Source organism: Myotis yumanensis, unplaced genomic scaffold, assembly GCF_028538775.1.
Source record: "Myotis yumanensis isolate MYYU_CA2020_CCGP unplaced genomic scaffold, mMyoYum1.0.hap1 SCAF_13, whole genome shotgun sequence".
NCBI classification, from domain to species: Eukaryota; Metazoa; Chordata; class Mammalia; order Chiroptera; family Vespertilionidae; genus Myotis; species Myotis yumanensis.
Window position 1 is genome coordinate 26,976,430 of NW_027223764.1, and position 20,236 is coordinate 26,996,665.

Genomic DNA, 20,236 nt, shown 5'->3' on the forward strand with positions numbered 1-20,236 from the left:
GGAATAAGGACAATTCTTTTTACTGATGAAAGTAAGAATGCAAATGACCCTATTTAATACAATTTATAGCCACTTTACTCACAACATAGTCATAAAGTGCATTCAATATATGTACATGTGTGTACAGTTACAGAGATTATATAATCCTAGTGGTTCAGAATTAAATTAGGATAGCATCCAGGTAAAGATTCATTGTATTGAAATGGGCATTTTTAAAAAATATATTTTATTGATTTTTTTACAGAGAGAAAGGGAGAGGGATAGAGAGTTAGAAACATCAGTGAGAGAGAAACATTGATCAGCTGCCTCCTGCACACCCCCCACTGGGGATGTGCCCACAACCAAGGTACATGCCCTTGACCAGAATCGAACCTGAGACCCTTCAGTCCTCAGGCCGACGCTCTATCCACTGAGCCAAACCAGTCAGGGTGAAATGGGCATTTTTATATGAGATTTAGTTTTTTGGATAAAAGGCACATGATAGTACATGATATACAATAATAGTAAAAAAAACTATCACTTTTCTTGCATATATTTATATTAGACCTCGAGATGCTCCCTTTGGCATTTGTATAAGAAAAACTTTCAAACAAAATCAGAACATTTTGTTAGATCCTGCAACAATCAAAGACTTTTAAGCCCTGAAGATGACTTTTTTGTAAGTAATTGAAATTGTTACAGTCAGAAGTCTCACCTCCCTGTTCTCAGAATGAATTGTAGAGCCCCCAGAACAGACTAGAGTGTTTAAGGTTATTTTCTGTTTCTATATAGATATCAATTACGTTTTCAAAGGATTACCCAGTGGGATTTGCCACTGGGCAGCTTATCTAAAAACTAGCTAAATGTGCAAATTGTGCGTGTGGGGTTGGGGGAGGTCCAGTTTGGTTGTCAACCTAGTTGACCCTTCACTTTTGGTTTAAAGAAAAAAAGGAGAGTTTTGGGCCCTTTCAGTTACTAAATAGCTGACTATACAGTTTCGTTGGTTTGTTTTTTAACTGGAAAAAAAATGGGAAACTTAGTAATAAGACCCTAATATGTGCTCAACTGCTAGTATCAGTCTGCCTCACCTCTTCCCTCTCAGAGAGCAATTAAGCATAATATCAAGCCTATAACTTTAAAAACAGATTGAATACAAAAATGAAACCCAAGATACATTGAGTATAATGAGGCCAATGTCAGAAGAGCATTTGCAAGTGGTTAATATCTTTTAATAAGCAGAACAGGATGGTTAAAGGAGTGATGGCTTACTGGTATACTTCTAAGTGAGTACAAAATAATCATAAATGTCCGAAGAGAAATCAATGCTAAAGTTCATTTTGAGACTCAAACTTCCAGATCACAAGGGGTAGTATGGATTCATGAGTGCCTGTGCATAACTTCAGTGTGAGAATTGTGGCTTCATCTTGACCCTGCGAGTTGGAAGCTGGGTAACCGAGGGCAAGTTCCTTAACCACTGTGAATCTCAGCTTCCTGAGGATATAAAATGAGGAGAGTGAAAACATCTACCTTGCAGGGCTTTTGTGAAGATTAGATGAGGTCTTAGTTCTAAAAATGTTTTGTAGAATATGTTATGATCATATATAGGATTATTATTGTGCTTACATAATTCATTGAATACTCTCTTGTCTTCTCTTGACTTCCTAAAGTCATTACTCTAAGGTTTAGCTAAAGTTAACTGTCATCCTTGAAGTCTGCCTATCACTACTGTTTCAGATTAGGATAATTTAGGATGTTTTTACTAGGTTAATGAAAATTTTTTATATGTTTTATTTCCTTTTTTAATATATATACAAATTTCAGAGAGGAAGGGAAAGGGGGAGAGAGAGAGAGAGAGAAGCATCAATCAATGAGAGAGCATCATTGATCGTCTGTCTTCTGCACACCCCCTACTGGGGATTGAGCCCGTAACTCGGACATGTGTCCTGACCAAGAATGGACCCATGACCTCCTAGTTCATAGGTCAATGCTCAACCACAGAGCCACACTGGCCGGGCTCCCATGTTCCATTGTTTAATCAGTCTGCCCAAATCTTCAGAACAGAACTATGGCCTTCCCTGAGATGCAAGTTATTAACGCTGTACATATATGAGCAAGCAGTTCCCCGAGACCCTTCAGGGTAGGGAGATTGGAGATGGAGGTTAAAAAGTGAAGGAGATTTCTTCCTTCTACACCCCAAGATGGACACTTGCACATTTTCCTAAATAATTTCTTCTAATAGAAAAATGCCTATCTAATGAATACTTATCCTATGCCAAGCACTGTGACATGCATTATTCATTGTAATCCTCACAATATACTAATACATCCTGTACTAGTATTGCCACTTGTAGACAAGAGCACTATAGTTAGAATAATTAAGTAGCTTGACCAGTGTCACATATCTAGTAAGTAGCAAAGTCAAGATTTGAATCTAAACCTGCCTAATTCGTTTCCCAGTCTTTTTTCCATTTGTTAATTATCTGCCTCCTACGTTTTTAACTTTGCATGTCTATGCTTGCCTTTCTATACCTTTATACTTTCATCCTTGGTGTGCCTGTAATGAGTAGGGTAGAGGCCTATAACTAAGATGACGAAGGTGTGGTCCCTGTATTTAAGGGACTGTTATAATCCTGGCAGGAAGATGACAAGCCAACAAATCTCTATATGTCAGGGAAGAATTTAAGAGTCCATAAGGGATGGGGCATTGGTCTCCCCAACTGTCACAGGGGAATAATACTCTACCTTATACAGCAGTTGTTAGAATAGATTGAAATGCTTGTGGCAAGTGTTTGGCAAAGAATATAACTCATAGTAAGTGCTCAGTATATGGAATCTATAATGTTGCCAGACAGTCCCAGGATGATAACTAGGATATAAAGCTAGAAAAGCAAATTGGCGTCAAATTTTGAGAGCCTTGAATGCCAGTGTAAGAAGTTTGGACCTTCAGCTTAGTAAAAATAATTGTGCCAAGGTCAGTAATCATTCTGAAACGAAATGAAAGCTGATGTTATTTCACGTTACCTTTCAAAATTCATTGTAAGTGAGATGGAATTGGTGGAAACAGTTGGAGCTAGTTTAAAGGACTTTTGTGTTTGATGTACTAAAAGGAAAGATGATATTTGCAGGTTTGATGGCCTATACTTTTTCTTCCACAGTGATTAGTGAATGCCAAAGGCAGCAACTGGAGTCTGTGAGCTACTCCTCTCGCTACGCTCTGGGCCTCTTTTATGAAGCTGGCACGAAGATTGATGTCCCTTGGGCCGGGCAGTACATCACCAGTAATCCCTGCGTACGCTTCATCTCCATTGATAATAAGAAACGCAATATAGGTCAGTACCCCCATTATTTCCCTTAAATACAGTAACAATGGTGGGTGTAGATCATGCAAAAAGCTGTTTAATTGAGTGTTGCCATTCTGCACAGAGCAAGCATTTAACTCCAAGCCACAGGGGATAAAATTTAATGTCACATTTGGCCAATGATACAATACACAGTGAAACCAGTGAAGTTTTTGCAGAAAATCACTTACAACATGGTTTGTATTACCGAGTTCATAAAAATCGTGTCAGAAGGTGTAAGATTTCAAAATGGCCCAAGTTCCTTGGCTTATGGATTCATCTATATGCAAATGTATTTCTCTCATCATTTGTTTCTTGGTGGAGTTTGATTTTTGTTGGGTTTTGTTTTTAAAATTTGATAAGTGCTGCTCTTATTTCTACTTCCCAGGCTACAAAAAAAGAGGTGATTTTTACAATGTTATGAAAACCCTTCACTTTAATATAATTTTACTTATTAAATTTTCTTTTGGGAGACTATATAAAATTACTTTGTATGTAATGTAACTAAATGATAGGTAAAATGTTTCATAAGAGCTTTACCAGAATGGGATAAAATCTGTACTCCACCCTTTTTATTGAAGATAGTTATACAAATTAGACTTGAATTGCAAGAATAAACATAACTGATTCATTTCAGGCATAAAGGCGAACGTGTATTCTTATTTGTAGGATTGTGATCCCTGAGATACTGCTTTTTGTGGACTAAATTGTAATAATCTAAAATTACAAAATTCTTGAAGGGGATCGTCATTTCAATCTGTTTCGACGTTTTATGATGCAGTGATGGTTTCGTCGAGCCATTAGTTAGAAGTCTTGCTTGATAAAATCACCATCTAACGTCTCGTGGCTTGCCAGAACTCTATGATGATAGAACTGGGCTGGAGCATGGTTTTTTTATCAGAGCACATGATCTTAGAAAAATGTTTCTTTTATAACTTAAAACTCCCTCAGGGCTGGACTGTTTATGTTAACATGATACCACATATATGTACAATCAGCAGTTCATGAAATGCCCTTTGACAGCCATGAACTAACCAGTTTTAACTCTATAACTGCTTTGTTCTAAGAAAAGAAAAATATCCTTTGATCTTCTCCTGTTATATGTCATGAATTAGACACTATCCTTTTGCTTCATAAGATATGATATCTGTTAGGATGTGTTCAGTAATATATAACCGGAAATGAAAACAGTTCAAGCTTGTTTAAACAACATCAGGACATTTGTTGTTATCTGCTATGGACTGAATTTGTCTCCTCCCAAAATTTGTATGTTGAAGCTTTAACCCTCAATGTAATTATATTTGAAGATAGGGCTTTTAGGAGGTAATTAAGGTTAAGTGAGGTCATGTGGGCCTTATAAATTGAAGAAGAGAGCTCTCTCTCTCTCTCTCTCTTTCTCTCTCTCTCTCTCTATCCTTGTGCACATACGAAGAAAAGACCAACTGAGGATAGTTACAAGGTGAGAAGGTAAGCTGTCTGCAAGCCATATAAAGAAGAGAACCCTCACCATGACAAGTCAGTCAGTACCTTGATCTTGGACTTCCCAACCTCTAGAACTGGGAGAAATACATTTCTGGTGTTTAAGCCACCTAACTATGGTATTTTGTTATAACAGCCCATGCTTACTGACGCATTGTCTCAGAGGAAGAAATTAGGGGGATTTCAAAATTGGTTGATTAAATAACTGAGCAATATCTTCAAGGACCTAGATTTGGCCTTCTCTGCTCTCTCTTCCATTCTTGATGTTGACATCCTCAGAAGACTGGTAGCGAGATGGCAGTGACTGCTGGAGTCACATCTAGACCCAATGACATGCTTAGGAAGAAGAGGAACTCTTTCTGCCTCTGCCCCTTTCTAAGAATCAAGGAAATCTTTCCAGAAATCCCTCACCTTGACTTCATCTTGTATCTCATAGGTCAGAATTGGGTTACTCGACCAGTCTGAAAGGAATCACTGGCAGTGTGTGTGTGTGTGTGTGTGTGTGTGTGTGTGTGTTTGAGGGGTGGGAGGAGACACGGTGATGAGCCTAAGACAAACTAAAATTCATTCCTGAAACTAGTATTAGGATAATCTTTTCTTTAGTCATATAATGGGTAGAAACCTATAAACATAGGTTTGGGGTTGTTGTTTTTAAGGAAGAAAGAACAGAGTGGGGAATGTTGGGTTGGCAACAAATAATGCCTATTATCTTCAAGTAGAGTCACATCTTATGTGGGAGGTAAAGTTCTAAAGTTGGCATATAAAGAGAAGAACCATGTATATTCAAAATTATCTTTGAACATCCCTTAAAACTACATGACATTTTGGAGAGTGATGTAACTTGCAGTAAATTGAGTATTTTTTCCAACATTCAATAGATTTCAGTTTCTTTGGGTGAGGCCAGATGAAATACTTGGTTTGCATTTATAAGGCAGAGTGCTATTTTCTACTATGAAAGGAAAGAAAGAAATAGCAGTCATACTTCCTAACAGATTAAATTCTCTCTACAAACGGAATGGGTTGGTGGATGAAAGCACCAATACTACACAATGCAGTAGCAATTTATAAAATCAGAGTCATTCCAATTTGAAATAGCGTAGCATAAAAATATTAATAAATTCTCACATGATTGGCAGCATTTGAAAAAATATAAATACTTTTTTTAAAATGTTAACAATTTTAAAGCTAGAGGGCCAGGTGAATAGGAAACCATGTTGTTGCTACAGCCCATGGTGGTGCCACTTCAGACAGCAAAGAAATACCTGCATTCCTATGTCAGTTTTATGAAACATTAATCTTGGATATGCAAGTTTTTTAAATTATGGGAGGCCTCTAATAATGCCATTCCCTAACATAAAATCTAACTACCTTGCATTTAAACTATTTTTTCTCACTACCTGGGGCAGGATGCTACATGCGTCTAGATTAGTGATGGCGAACCTTTTGAGCTCGGCGTGTCAGCATTTTGAAAAACCCTAACTTAACTCTGGTGCCGTGTCACATATAGAAATTTTTTGGTATTTGCAACCATAGTAAAACAAAGACTTATATTTTTGATATTTATTTTATATATTCAAATGCCATTTAACAAAGAAAAATCAACCAAAAATGAGTTCACGTGTCACCTCTGACATGCATGTCATAGGTTCGCCATCACTCATCTAGATGAATCCACATAATGTAAGTATCCACAAACTATAACTCCACTGTATTTTATTGATATTTAACTAGACCAGTAAGAGTTGTCTTTTTATGTCACTAACACTATCCCAAACCCACCCTTTATTTGGGGTGTTGGTTGAATCAAAAATTAATATTATAATACACAGACTCAACTAATAAAGGGAAACATTTGTTTTCTGTCAAGGTGGGTCAGCAACAAGATAGACAAAGGCTAACAGGGCTGAACCTACATGATGAGAGCCAGGGGATAAAGGATTAGTGGCCCAAACCAGATAGAGGTCAAGGTGTAATCATTTGTCAGGTATCAGGAATACGCAATACATGCAGGAAGCCAGACCAGAACCAAAGTCTCTTAGGCAGAGGAGCTCATTTCCAAGATGTACTAGACTCAATTTCAAGTACCAATAGTTATGGGTATGACCCAATACACTTAGTTTCTGTTTCCCAAAATGTGTTCAATGGAACACCAGTTCCTTGAGATGCTGGGAAGGGGCTCTGTCATCAAATAAGTTTGCAAAATGCTACTGACTTTACTCCTAAAGGGTTGAGGATGAAAAGGTTTAAAAATAAAAAGGGCTTCACGTGGTACTTAGTAAATAATAAGTCAGTATCTAGGATACCTATTAATATAATTAATAATTCCAGTCTTTAATTTGGATATTATATTCTCTAAAGCAAAGGACATAAATAAATAAGCCTAATTTAGGTGAATGCAACCTCCTGTCACTAGTGCAGATAGGAATCAAGGTGGCATAAATAAAATGTATAACTTTTCCTGTAAATGATTGAGCATCCTTCCCTGTTCACCATCTGGAAGAGCATTAATGATTAGTGAAAGACCAATACGCAACCATCTGAGTTGATTAACACAATCTGAACTCTAGAAATATGATGACCAATCACCATAATTACATAGCTTTCAATATCTCATCAAAGGATATAATCTAATCCATCCAAAAAGAAAACAAACAAATGAATAAATTTTTTCATCACATGGAATTTATATTTGCAAGGACTTTATTGTTAGGATCTTTGAGTAACAAACACTAATATAACATGTATTGCCTTTAATAGCTGTTTTATAAAAGATGCAGAAATGTTATTCCATATAGCTGTTTATTACATTAACTCTTTATAAAAGATAGGAACACAGTATGAAATCCTGTAAAGAACTGGGATGGGCCCAGGGCCTTAAATCCAATCACCTTGTGTGACTTAAAGGAGTTCCTGATTATTCCAGTTAAGCAGATAACAATGCAATCGACAGTACAACGGGGTCTGCCTTAGGATTTGAATAAATGTGGAATTATTTGTTCATAAACTTGCAGAAAATTCAATCCAGATAGGTAATACTTTATAAGTAGAACAAAAAAAGAAAAGGAATAAGAAAACGGGGAAAGGAGGTAAGGGGGAAAGGGAAAGATCCGTAAGCATGAACAATCTGTACCAACTCCAGAAGCAGAGCTCTCAGATAAAATAGCAATCATCATCTTAAAATAACAGTGCCTGGCTGGCGTAACTCAGTGGTTGAGCATCGACCTATGAACCTGGAGGTCAGAGTTCAATTCCCGGTCAGGGCACATGCAGTCTTGATCCCCAGTGTGGTGTGTGCAGCAGGCAGCCATTCAATGATTCTCATCATTGATGTTTCTATCTCTCTCTCCCTCTCCCTTCCTCTCTGAAATCAATAAAAATATATTTAAAATAATAATAATAACAACAGTAATCAGTTAGAAAGTTTATGATATTATGGTTTTTGTATAACAGATGTAGTCATTGGTAATCCAATTAAGCTGTCTATATAAATCTGTTAAGATAATTTAATAACTAGTAATCAAGTTCAAGTTCTAATTATAAGTATCCATCCCATTATTACAATGATGCCATAGAATATCACATGATTGTAATATAAATATTCTGGGATGATCTCTCAGGAATAAAAACAATACAGGGTGTCCCCAAAAAGTGTATATACACTTTAACAGCTGATAGCTCAATTTTGAAAATGAAATGTATTTTAATAAATACTGCCTTTAAAATGTGTATATACATTTCTGGGGGGCACCGTATATATGTGTGTGTACATATATATAAATGTACAATGTACTTATATAAAATATATGTGAATATACATATGTATATATTATATATAAAATAAATATCCATTGTTGTCATTTAAAATAAGTACAAATTATAAAATAGACTAATCTTATTTCACATAATATTTGCCACTTCTAAAAAACAAAAGTGGGTTTTCTTTAGAAAATGAAATGTAAGGAGAACATTTGCACACAAAGTAAAAACAAACAACAGACAGATCCCTTTCAGCCTCTGGTTTCCCTATCACGCTATCCTCAATGGGAGTCACATCCAAGATAGCACTTGTCCTCCCACTTGCCAAGCAAGTATGGAAATCAATGCCGAAAAAAAAAAATTCAATGCCAGAGATGGAGCGCAAAGTGGGAAAGCAGCTAAATATATAACATCAAAAATAAATTTTAAAAATATTCTATGGAGCATATTACAGGGGGGAATATATCTTATGGAAGTTTCTTTCAGAAAAAATCAAATTTACAAGTATTTGATTTAGACCTTTTCAATTCTCAATTGATTCGGTTGAACAATTAATTATTTACAAATATGTATTGAATGCCTGTGTGCCAGGCATTGTGCTAAGAAGTGAGGATTCCATAGCCCCCACCCTCATAAAATGTAAGGTTTCATGAAGTCTACTCAAATGAGAATTCTGAAGGACATAGATATAGGAGGCTCTGTTGAACTAGAAATCTGGAGTTAAGCAAGAGTCCTCATAAATATAAATGGATGCACTGATATATACAATAGAGAGAGTATTAACTCATCTATAATTGAAACAGGGAAGAATCATGTTGCCTCGTGATAATATTATGAACCTTTAAAAGAACTCTTAAGACCTTTTGTCAACATGAACCAAACAATTTTCTTTCTTTTGGTGAAAAAATTAAAGATGAAGGCTGGAACATTTAAATCCATGAATAAACCAGAAAGTTTAGTATGGCCTATTATTTAACTTTCTCTGGTGCTACTGAAAAGTTCAATAGATGAATACAAGTCAAGAAAAGTCCAAGAAGCAGTGAGCAAAGGGTAAAGAGAATCTGAGGTCTACAGCTGCCTGGTATTTCTGTAACTAAAAGCAATTTCAATTCCAAATTACAGATTTCTATAGCACCCACACTAAGAAGTGAGTCCTAAACATTAAATACTCTAAGTCCCTTTCTGGGTCAACATTCCACCTTTGTGTTCTGCCTGCCCTGCCCTCTGAGAGTGATGTTTTCACTTGTGGTATTGGCCTGAACTTGTGGCAGGCAGTCCAGCTGAGATTTACAAAAGACCTTCAGGTTGGCCAAGAATTGCTCCAGAACACATGAGGCCGAGGTGAAAGTGACTGAATGTCATTTTTATCCACTATTAGTATAAGATAAGAGGGGAATGAGAATCAGATGACCTTTTATGATGAATAAATGTATAGACCTAAACTTACAGGTCATAGATGAGAGCAACAGAAAACCTGACAGAAGCCACCATCACTGCTGCTAATTTAGAAAGGAAACAGCAAGGGAAAACCTTCTGTTGGTTTTGTAGTAGGTGAGGAAGGCCATGTGTATCAAGAAGCAGAAAATCAGCAGAAGTTCACAGGTGGAAATTGCCACAGTCCCTCCGACTTCTCCATTAACAAAGACCATTTAACTAGGGGTGTAGCTATTGTCTAATAAAGAAACTGCTGTATTAAATGTAATAACATCCCATTTTTGCTATTTATAATTACAATCCTTTTAAGAAATGGTTCTTTTGTTGGTTGAGCACCTAGAAAAGATTAAAGGCCAGTTTGGGAGTGGGAGTGAGGAGAGCTAAATTGCTTTGCCCAATTGAGGAGAAAGTTTTAGACATCCTAAAACAATGGGGAGGGCAAGGAGCAGAAAAGGGGAAAGAGAAAGAAAGTTAGGTGGTGAGAAACTGGCACCCTACAAACTCAACATAGTCCTGGATTGAACAACTGCTTTAAATCCATGGCTGCTTTTTACTTGGGAGTTGTGAAGTAATCAATATAGTGCAAGCACTTTTTGTAATATCTAGTATGAAATTAGATAGGAACTTGGTTTCTTCAAGTTAGTTCCTGAGCAGAAATTTGGAGTTTGCTGGCTATGTGGCAAGCCCTGCATCTGTTTGAGACCCTTATCTTAAATCAAGACAGAACTCCTCATTCTCTGGATTACACATAAAATAAAGCAAGCTCACCTTGCTGTTTTTCATCATACCTGCAACCATGTCATTCTGTGGAGAGAGCTAGAAATTGGGGAAAGGCTCTCTCAGTGGAATTGAACTGTTTAGAAGGTTCTCGAAGTTAAGTCCTCACTGTGGCCTGAGTGAAGCTGTCAGCACCCTGGATTGGAAGCCAGGGCTCAAAATGATGTGCTCTGCTTTGCTTCCCAGACAAGCGCCTGGTTTTCATCATTCTGGAGGCATCTCAAAACCTTTGCAACTTGAGAACCGTCTTGTAAAGTTGCGTAACTCTCAGACAGCTTGTGAGCCTTGTGTCCTGGGAGGCAGTAAAGACTTGACAAGGATGAGAGCTTGACAAGTCTTCATTCTAGTCCTTTCTTATCTGGGACCATGACAACACTATCCCAAAGAGGTGGGAACTTGCCTTTGCCTAGAGCTCCCTCAGAAAAGATTTCACCATTTTCCTCACTGTCAAGCGTTCCTCCTCAGATCAACCTGAATGTCTCATGGCCTAAAGAATTGATATGACCTGTTAGCAGAGTCTGATGCTTTCTCCAGAATTAGTAGCTCTCTCCTGTAGCGGGAATGCATGCCACTAACCATCAAACATGCTGTTCATCACTTGATCCCTCTTATCTTGATCAAGATTGAAAATAAGAGATAACTAACATCAGGCCTAAGAGAAGTGTGTATTCTGTGCTCAGTAAATATTTGCTAAGCCAGTTGTCCTTTATGCAGCTCTGATATGTCCTCCCAGTTCCTGAAATAATATTGAGAATTAATGCTTCAGCACTGGTCATCCACTTAGCAGGTAAGAAGAAGTAATGGCTAGTCAGCAAATTGTTCATCCCTAGGACAACCTAGTTATCTGTTCCCATGCCCTTAAAGTCATATAAAATGAGTGTGCTCTCTAGTTGCTGAATCTAGAAGCCATTGAAAAGCATATGTGGGTCCTTGTCAGTTAGAATGATTAGAAACCTCTTTGGGGAGCTCTGTATTATGTCTACAACATTGGGAATACTGATGAATGGGGCATATCAATTCTTTATATAGTATCAGAGGTATTGCCAGTTAAGACCTGGAAGCTTTATGGAGCCCTCTTCCCAAAGAGGTGCAAGTATTCTCAATAACAATTTTACCATGTCCTCTAGGGAAGATCCACTTGCTTTGAATGATGCCCTGTAACACAGATCTCGATTTCCAAGGTTACACTTCAAAGGCTCGCACTGTTCTCTTTGTGAAAGACATTTCTTTTTAATAGCTGGTGAAAAACATTTCTTTTTAATAGCTGGTTAAAGAACAGTTGTGCTCCAGCTGAGATATGTAACTTAGAAAATAAGTGATAAGTTCTGCAAATGTGCCATTGCTTTGCCACGGCTTAGCAGTTATCTCTTTTTTACAACACAATGCTATTAAAATGAAATGATATTTTGCATAGGAACCTTGCCATAAATGATGAGTTCATATCAACCCAAGTTTGGTGAGTGATTAATTTTTATTGTATAATTCATCATTTGGTGTTTATAGTGGATGGTCAAAAATAACCAGTATTATCCAGCATGATTGTGTGACTACTTTGCGATAACATATACCTAGTTTCAAATTATAACTCAACACTTAGAATTAGATTGAACCATATTATATTGCTGACTTTGTAAATTAAAAGTGGTTGAATACCAGAATTTTCATGTGATTCAACTTAATAGCTCTATGATAATAAGTTTCTTAATCTCTCTGAGCTTCATTTATCTGTACTATAAGTATAAGGTTAATAAAGTCTCCCAGAAATATTATAAGGATTGAATGAGATAGCATATCCAAAACTTCTAGTACCATGTTTGGCACATAGTAGGCATGCAGTGAATGCTATCTTTATAGTTGTCACATATAAATATTCTATGGTTTCTTGTATCAGTTATATAACTTTTTTTTCATTTTGAAAAAGAGAAAACAAAATGCCAATAGTGCAAGTTTAGTTAAATTATATTAACTTTTGTGAAAAATAGTAACACATACATTAGGGTAGTTAAATAATATCTCATTACCTGAATAAGGTGTGAAAATCAGAGGACATTAGATTAGATGCCATTCTTTCTTTTTATGCCATCTTAAATCACTTTTTGAATAAGAATAATTCCTCAAAATTTACACTACAGCCTATCCAAGAAGAGTTAGACACTGTAAAGTAAGTCGTCACCAAATCAAAGGGCTAAGACTAATTCAAGAGCAGGTTTCGAAGTCCGACTACAGAATCTCAACACAGGAAATGGTTTCATCATGTTTCATAAATACTTTATATCAGTTCGCATTTTTAACTTTGTCCAGAATCACCAATCCATCATTTTGCCCAGATGTGACATTACGGAGTCCATTTAGCTTAGAGAGCCCTTTGGTCTATTACCAGTGACTTTCTTGTTACTAAGTGAGTTGATAAGGCTTTGATATGCCCCCTAAGATTATACCTGGGCCCTGCTGTTTTTAATGATCATTGCCCATACAGACTTCATATATGTGCTCATTTAGATAATGAGAAGAATCCACATGTACTGTACAAAACATTGAATTCCCTGCGTCATATGAATGAATATTAAACAGTAGAATCTGAAAAGAATCTATTGCCACTCCATTAATATTTATAACTGATCTGTGGGACTAGGTGAATTCTTCAGTATAAAATATTCCAAATTCATGTTTGTAAGAATGAAGCCTCCATGAATTTACAATATAGCTTTCTTCACTGAATTAGGTTTCTATTATACAATCTACCTAGTGAATTCTTTGATGTTGTTGATGTTATATATCCTGATATTATTTAATAGAGTCAGAAAATGTATTTCAGAAATTTGAGCTCAATTGATCCTAATCCACTTTTTTATTAAAAGTGAAATGCCTGTTTGTTCCTTTTTCCACTATCTATACCCATAATAATGGTTTCTTAGGAGTATCTAACTATATTATAAAGATTATAGTCCCTTTGACTTAAGAATTTTCACTAACTTGTTCAGACTCAATCTTGGGGGTTTTTTTCTTGTCAAAAGTTAACAGGAAGAATAATTTACTGGTCTTAGTAGTAAAGGAGATAAGAATTCCACAGTGAACCAGTAAATTTCCTCTATGAAAAGAGCCAGAAATATTTTTACCTAATCATAAATTTAGAAATGTCATTATCTGATCAGTCTGTCTCTCAAATTCAACATTTTATAATGTCAAGGCAAAAACTTCTCTTTATTAAACCAAAAGAACAAGAGTGAAGCTTTGGGTCAAATCCTCCAGCCCAGAGAGAGATTTCATCCGTTCACAGAATCCTTTTGAACAGATACAAATTCAAAGCTGAACCCAATTACGCAACTACAGTGATAAAGTGATATCCTTAGAGGCAAACCAGTGTGCTGGCTCAAGGGGAAAACCTTGCCCAATTCGGGAAAGGAGTCCAATCATAATACCACTTAACACACAAAATTTCATATCGGGACTATGCTGAGTAGGCCGAAATAGCGATGTGTAATGAGGGATGGCTGCTTCTTGCTGGTGAGCATTGGGGAAGGGGAGCATTTTAGTGGACTGTCATCATAGAAAACCAGGGCTTTCTTACTGTGGAAGGACTCCAGTGAGGGCTGGAACACCAAGTGCGAGTTAGGACAAATCCTCCGCTCTAGGGACCTGGGTAGGGCCCAATTAAAGGGCTATTGAAACCCTTTCGGTTTTCCTTTTGGCAGTGCCAATAAAAGCTGCAACAGGCTGAAAATCTCCTTGTGTCTCAAGATAAATAGATGTTTTCATAAAACTTGGGAGGTCTTAGTCAAAGAAAAAAAACTTCTCCCAAACAGATCCCAAAATATACGCAGACCCACGAAATACAGCCCCTTTCTTTAAATGAGCAGAATCTATGAAATTTTTAAACAGACATAGAGGAACAATTAATCTAACCCTGGACAGCAAGTAGAATCCAGAATATGCTTGTCAGAGTTGTTGGTTTGTGTGTTTAAAAAAAAAACAAAAAAAAAACAACTATATATGTTATAATCAAATGTAATGTGTGTGGTGCCGGCTGTTCATTACCTGCCTTTGAAATTCAGAACGTGTTCCTCCTTCAGTTGTCTGTTTCTCAAAATGGAGCTACCAATCTCCTATCTTCTTCAGCTAAAAATCAGGAATTTTTGTTTCTTCCTCTCCTTCAACCCAATATCCAATCTGTAACCAAATCACCCTGGTCTTGCTTCCAAAATAGACAATGAGCTCACTTCTCTTCATCACCACCGTCACAACCAAGGCACCATCTTATTTTAACCTGCCTCCCACTCTTGCCTCTTTTCAGTTCATTCTTCACATAGCCAGAAAGGTCTTCTTAAAACATACATCTGTTCATGCCACCCACTTTCCCATTCAAAGCCCTTTAATGCCTTCTTGTTGCACACAGAATTAAGCCTCAAATCCTTATCGTGACCTACCAGGTCCTGAGTGACCTAGTACAGGGTCACAGACTTTTTCTATAAAGGCCAGATAATAAATACTTCAGTCTTTGTGAGCCATATCTACCGTCTCTGTTGCAACTACTCAGCCTTGGACAAGATGTGACATACTTCCCTTCCCCCCATAGTCCACTGACCAAAACTAGTTACATGGCTCTCGCTGTCCAGGTGAATAAGACAGCCCTCCTACTGCTTCCACTCGACATGGAATATTAAAACATTATAGGCTCTGTCCCTCCCAGGAGCAGGCCAGTGCCATTCCCTTTTCTTTTCCCTTTTTTTTTACCCAGGCACGTTCCCTTTACCTTCCTCACTCCAAGCTACAAGGGCCCTTCCTTTACCTCCGTCACTTGTTTCCTAAGTCCATTTCTTCCAAGAATTACTTTTTCTACCTCTGTAATTTACCCAATAAATGTTCCCTTACCTCCCCCCCCCCAAAAAAAAAAAAAATATTATAGGACGGTAGTAAAAAGTCAGAATTCTTTATAAGCAAAATTTCAACAATGTTTAATCTGATGTTCTTTTTCCCCTTATTTTATTTATGCAGACTTTAGAAGATATATATTTAAAGTCTACACAGTAGAATGTGTGTGGAATTGAAGCATTGATATCTCCCTGAGACATTTCCTTTTCATCTGATCGGTAATCCTCATCAGATCTTTAACAAGAACTGTTCTAGGTGGTGGCAGAGCTGAAACTAGACTAAATGAGGCGGTGCTTTTTCTCACCAAACTACAAATAGCTTGTTGTATTTTTAAGCTCAAAAGTGGGATGGAGGTTAAGACCCTAAAAATCTAGCGCAAACTCAAGGATTGAGAAAGCTCAGATGAAGGGAAATGTTTTCATCACATCAGTCTTGAGGCTAGTTTTAGTCTCTTCTTTAAGGACCAGGATTTCTACCCTACTGACAACACGGAGTGGTTAGGGAAAGGATGAGCTTCTCAAATTGTCACTGCCACCTGGCTTTCCATTTCAGATTCATAGAGAATTAAAGCTGAAAGGGAGCTTAAAAGAATGAACTTTTCTAACTCCTTTATTTCACCTATCAAGAAACTGAGGTCCAAAAGGAGATTTTCTTTTAATTATTTGGTCATGCTTTCTAAAGAAACTGGCAAAATCTAATCTTTATATACTAGAGATATAAATTAAGATTAAGGACAGGTGGGAGGGGAGGAGAGAAGAAAGAAAGGAAACTAATCCTAATATTTGTAGGAATAAGCATACATATGCCACATATAGTACTAGATATTTCACACATTTAGGACAGTGTAGGTTGCAAGTGATGTCAAACTCAACTCAGATAGATTAAGTAAGGAAAGGGAACTTACTGGCATTGTTCCTGAAAAGTCCAGGAGTAAAGCTTCCAGCATGTCTGGATTGATTCAGTCAACATCGTGAAGACTTAATTTTCTTGACTCTATCTTTTGCTGAATTGGATTTATTTATAGTGACACCAGGTAGTACCAAGCATTTCAGTGCTGAATCTCTCTCACACACACACACACACACACACACACACACACACACACACACTCACACACAAAGAGCTCATTTCCCCCAATGCCAACACTAGTCTTGGAATTGAATCTCATTGACCAGATTGGCCTGGCTTCAGTTATGTACCCATTGCTGAACTGATCACCATGACCAGTAGGAATGGATTAACTTATCATTTCAACTTGTAGGACACCTTAATCAAGGCTGAAAGTAGGAATGGGGGATCCTCTAAAACAAAATGTGGGTTCTGTTACCACAAAAGAGCCAGTGGATGCTGAGCAGGTGATGTATCGTAGATGTTCATTCACATGATCCTCACAACTAGCTTGGAGGTCAATATTTAACTATACTATACCATACATTTTCTCCAAGGGGTATTGGGTTTCTTGAATCTGTTAAATGGATTACCAGACAGAAGATATTTTTACCACTTATGAACCAGTTTGAGCCCCTTCCCGTCCCAAAGCCAATCCAGTACGGAAAAAAAATATTAACATGACTTTGTATAGGCAATGTATATTTTTTCTCCCTAGAATTAGGAGTACTTACTGCCCATTCCCCAGGCCCAGCTCTACCTGTTATTTCCTACCCCTAATGTCAGCCCTTTCCAACGATCACCTTATCCTATATAATAAAAGGCTAATATGCAAATCGACTGAACAGCAGAACAACCAGTTGCTATGGCGCACACTGATCACCAGGGGGCAGATGCTCAATGCAGGAGCTGCCCCCTGGTGGTCAGTACGCTCCCACAGGGGGAGTGCTGCTCAGCCAGAAGCCTTAAGGCTCACAGCTGGCAAGCGCAGCGGTGGTGACGGGAGCCTCTCCCGCCTCCGCAGCAGCCTTAAGGATGTCCGACTGCAGGCAACCCCTGAAGGCTCCCAGAATGCAAGAGGGCTCAGGCCAGGCTGAAGGACCCCCCTGAGTGCATGAATTTTGTGCACCGGGCCTCTAGTCTATTATGAAATCTTGTCTACTTTGAAGATTTGATTCAACACCTTGATTCTTAACCTACTCCACTCTGAGGACTTTGAGATGCCCTTCTACTCAGTAGAAAATTCTCCTCAGTGGCCCAGCCCAGCCCCTCTTCCCACTCCCTTGATCCCATCTCAAAGCCTCTAGTATCCAGCATTCACAGGTATTGTGGAAAGAGGCAATGTGTTGTTTATTATTCAAGTATCTGGGATTTACTTTCTCTTGGCTGGAGAAGGCAGAACATACTTTTCTGTGAACAATTTTCCATTGTTTACTGGAAGATTATTTCCTGAATTTGTATAGATTTACTTATACTGGAGCTATGGGGAAACATCTTCTGAAACTGGAAGTATGGACTTTAGGGGGATTTTCATTTTATTTTCAATTCATCGTGTGGGGTTTTACACACTTGTTTACATTTAACTAAATGTCTATCAGAATGGTTAGCTTATACGGAATTGTTTAGAGGATGTCTGTATGTCTTGTTAAACATAAGAAATCCAAACATATGTAGCCTGGGATAACAAGGATTACAAACATACATGTGTGTCAGCTTAAAACTTCCTTTCCTGGCCTTTATTTAAAATGGCAAATGCATACATCCACAGATACGTTAGTAACCACAGGCCTAGCATAAACAAGTCAAAGACCAAACGAATGGAAGAAACTAATAGGTATGTTAGTGTTTTTTAAAGTTAGCATTTCCAGCTCAATGATTGGAAAAAACATCTTAGGGTCACATACAGAACCACAGCTAAAACTGTTCACTTGTGAGCATGTAATGCTGTCAGGTTCTTCTATCCAGGAGAGCTGACCCATCCGGTTTATGCAACAGATGGAGAAAAGCTTGCTTTTCCTATCCACAAGCCCTAGGTGCAGACAGACAACACAGAGTCAGTCCTCTGGGAGAAAGGTCTCAGGGGATGGGGGTGAGGGTAGGGGATGAAACCAGTATGTTTGAGTATATGCAGAAAGTTATCTATAGGTAGGTGACACAGATGTTTGAGTGTTTTGGAAAAAGTATGTTAAGAGTGTTAGAAGTACAGTGAGAATCAAACAAATGAAAAGACAGGGTAATTATCAACTCTAGGAAAAAATGAAGGGTTGAACAAGACAGGGTGTATGGCTACAAAGGACTATTTGTTTCCTCAGAAGCATTACTATAGATTATTATAATGTAAACACTGATTAATGATTGTGCCAAAACTTGTTGAGCTGTTGGTTGGGGTAGATGGTGAGGTGAGGAGAAAGGTGATGTTGTGGGGAGCTAAGTTCTCATCCGCCATAATAGGAAGTCAATAATTTACTTCATTCTTTCATCCATGTATTCAACAAATATTGATTGCTTACATGTGTCAGGCCCTAAGGTAGGTGTTAGAAATGTAAAACAAGCCCTAGGTGGTTTGGCTCAGTGGATAGAGCTAGAGGGTCGGCCTGCAGACTGAAGGGTCTTGGGTTCTATTCTGGTCAAGGGCAGGTACCTCAGTTGCAGGCTCAATCTCCGTCCCTGGCCAGAGGGTGTACAAGAGGCAACCAGTAGTTGTGTCTCTCTCACATCAGTGTTTCTCTTTCTCTGTCTCTTCCCCTCCCTTTAACTCTCTAAGTATCAATGAAAAAATATCCTCAGGTGAGGATTAATTTAAAAAAAAAAAAAAAGGAAAAACAAATAAGTTTGAGTAGCTTTCAGTCGCAGCGGTTCTCAACCTGTGGGTCACGACCCCTTTGGCGGTCGAACGACCCTTTCACAGGGGTCACCTAAGACCATCCTGCATATCAAATATTTCCATTACGATTCATAACAGTAGCAACATTACAGTTATGAAGTAGCAACGAAAATAATGTTATGGTTGGGTCACAACATGAGGAACTGTATTTAAAGGGCCAGAAGATTGAGAACCACTGGTCTAGAGGGAAGACAGACAGGTAAACAGACAATTAAAATACAATGTGATAAATATGATTCCAGGAGGCACTTTTCTCCCATGAGGCATCATTTTGTGAGATTTAGATTTTCCGTCAAGGAAGTGGAAGGTAGGAGTGATGGCACAATAAAACCTCAGTAACTAATCATCTGAAATGGAGTGAGTCAGCCTTGATAGGTAGGTTTGCCAAATAACGCTGGATGAGCACTTACTGGGCGCCAAGCTCTGAACTTCTCACTTTACATGGATTTAATCTGCACAGTACACCTGAGGTTGGCACTATGGTTACCAGAAGGACAACAAAAAGGCAGATCCCTGGAAAAGAATACACAAATTGGGTTCTTTGTGAAAATACCCCACTCACATGTAACTAACTAAAAATAAGATACATTTTAATCTAGCAGATTAGCAAAATTACTCAGCGTTGGTAAGAGTATGGAAAAACAAGAGCTTCCGTTTGCTATTGGTGCGAGTGGAATTTAGCACCATTTAGCTATATATGAAATAATTTTGCAATACTTTTATTTATTTTTCACTTTATACCCTCTCACAGTGTTGGAGTAACCTTTTTAAAAAATAATTTTGTAAGTTAAATAAAAGTAGTTTTAAAATACCAAAACCAATTCTATAGCAT

At 37.7% G+C, this 20,236-nt stretch overlaps 1 protein-coding gene across 1 annotated transcript in view; it reads left to right on the plus strand.

Annotated features, from left to right (window-relative positions):
- The window catches only part of RNLS (renalase, FAD dependent amine oxidase), a 221,223-nt gene that overhangs the window by 168,755 nt on the left and 32,232 nt on the right, over positions 1-20,236 (plus strand). The window contains exon 5 of the mRNA XM_070431897.1: positions 3,135-3,308. Coding sequence (XP_070287998.1) covers positions 3,135-3,308 — 174 coding nt within the window. The remainder of the gene's footprint in view (positions 1-3,134; positions 3,309-20,236) is intronic.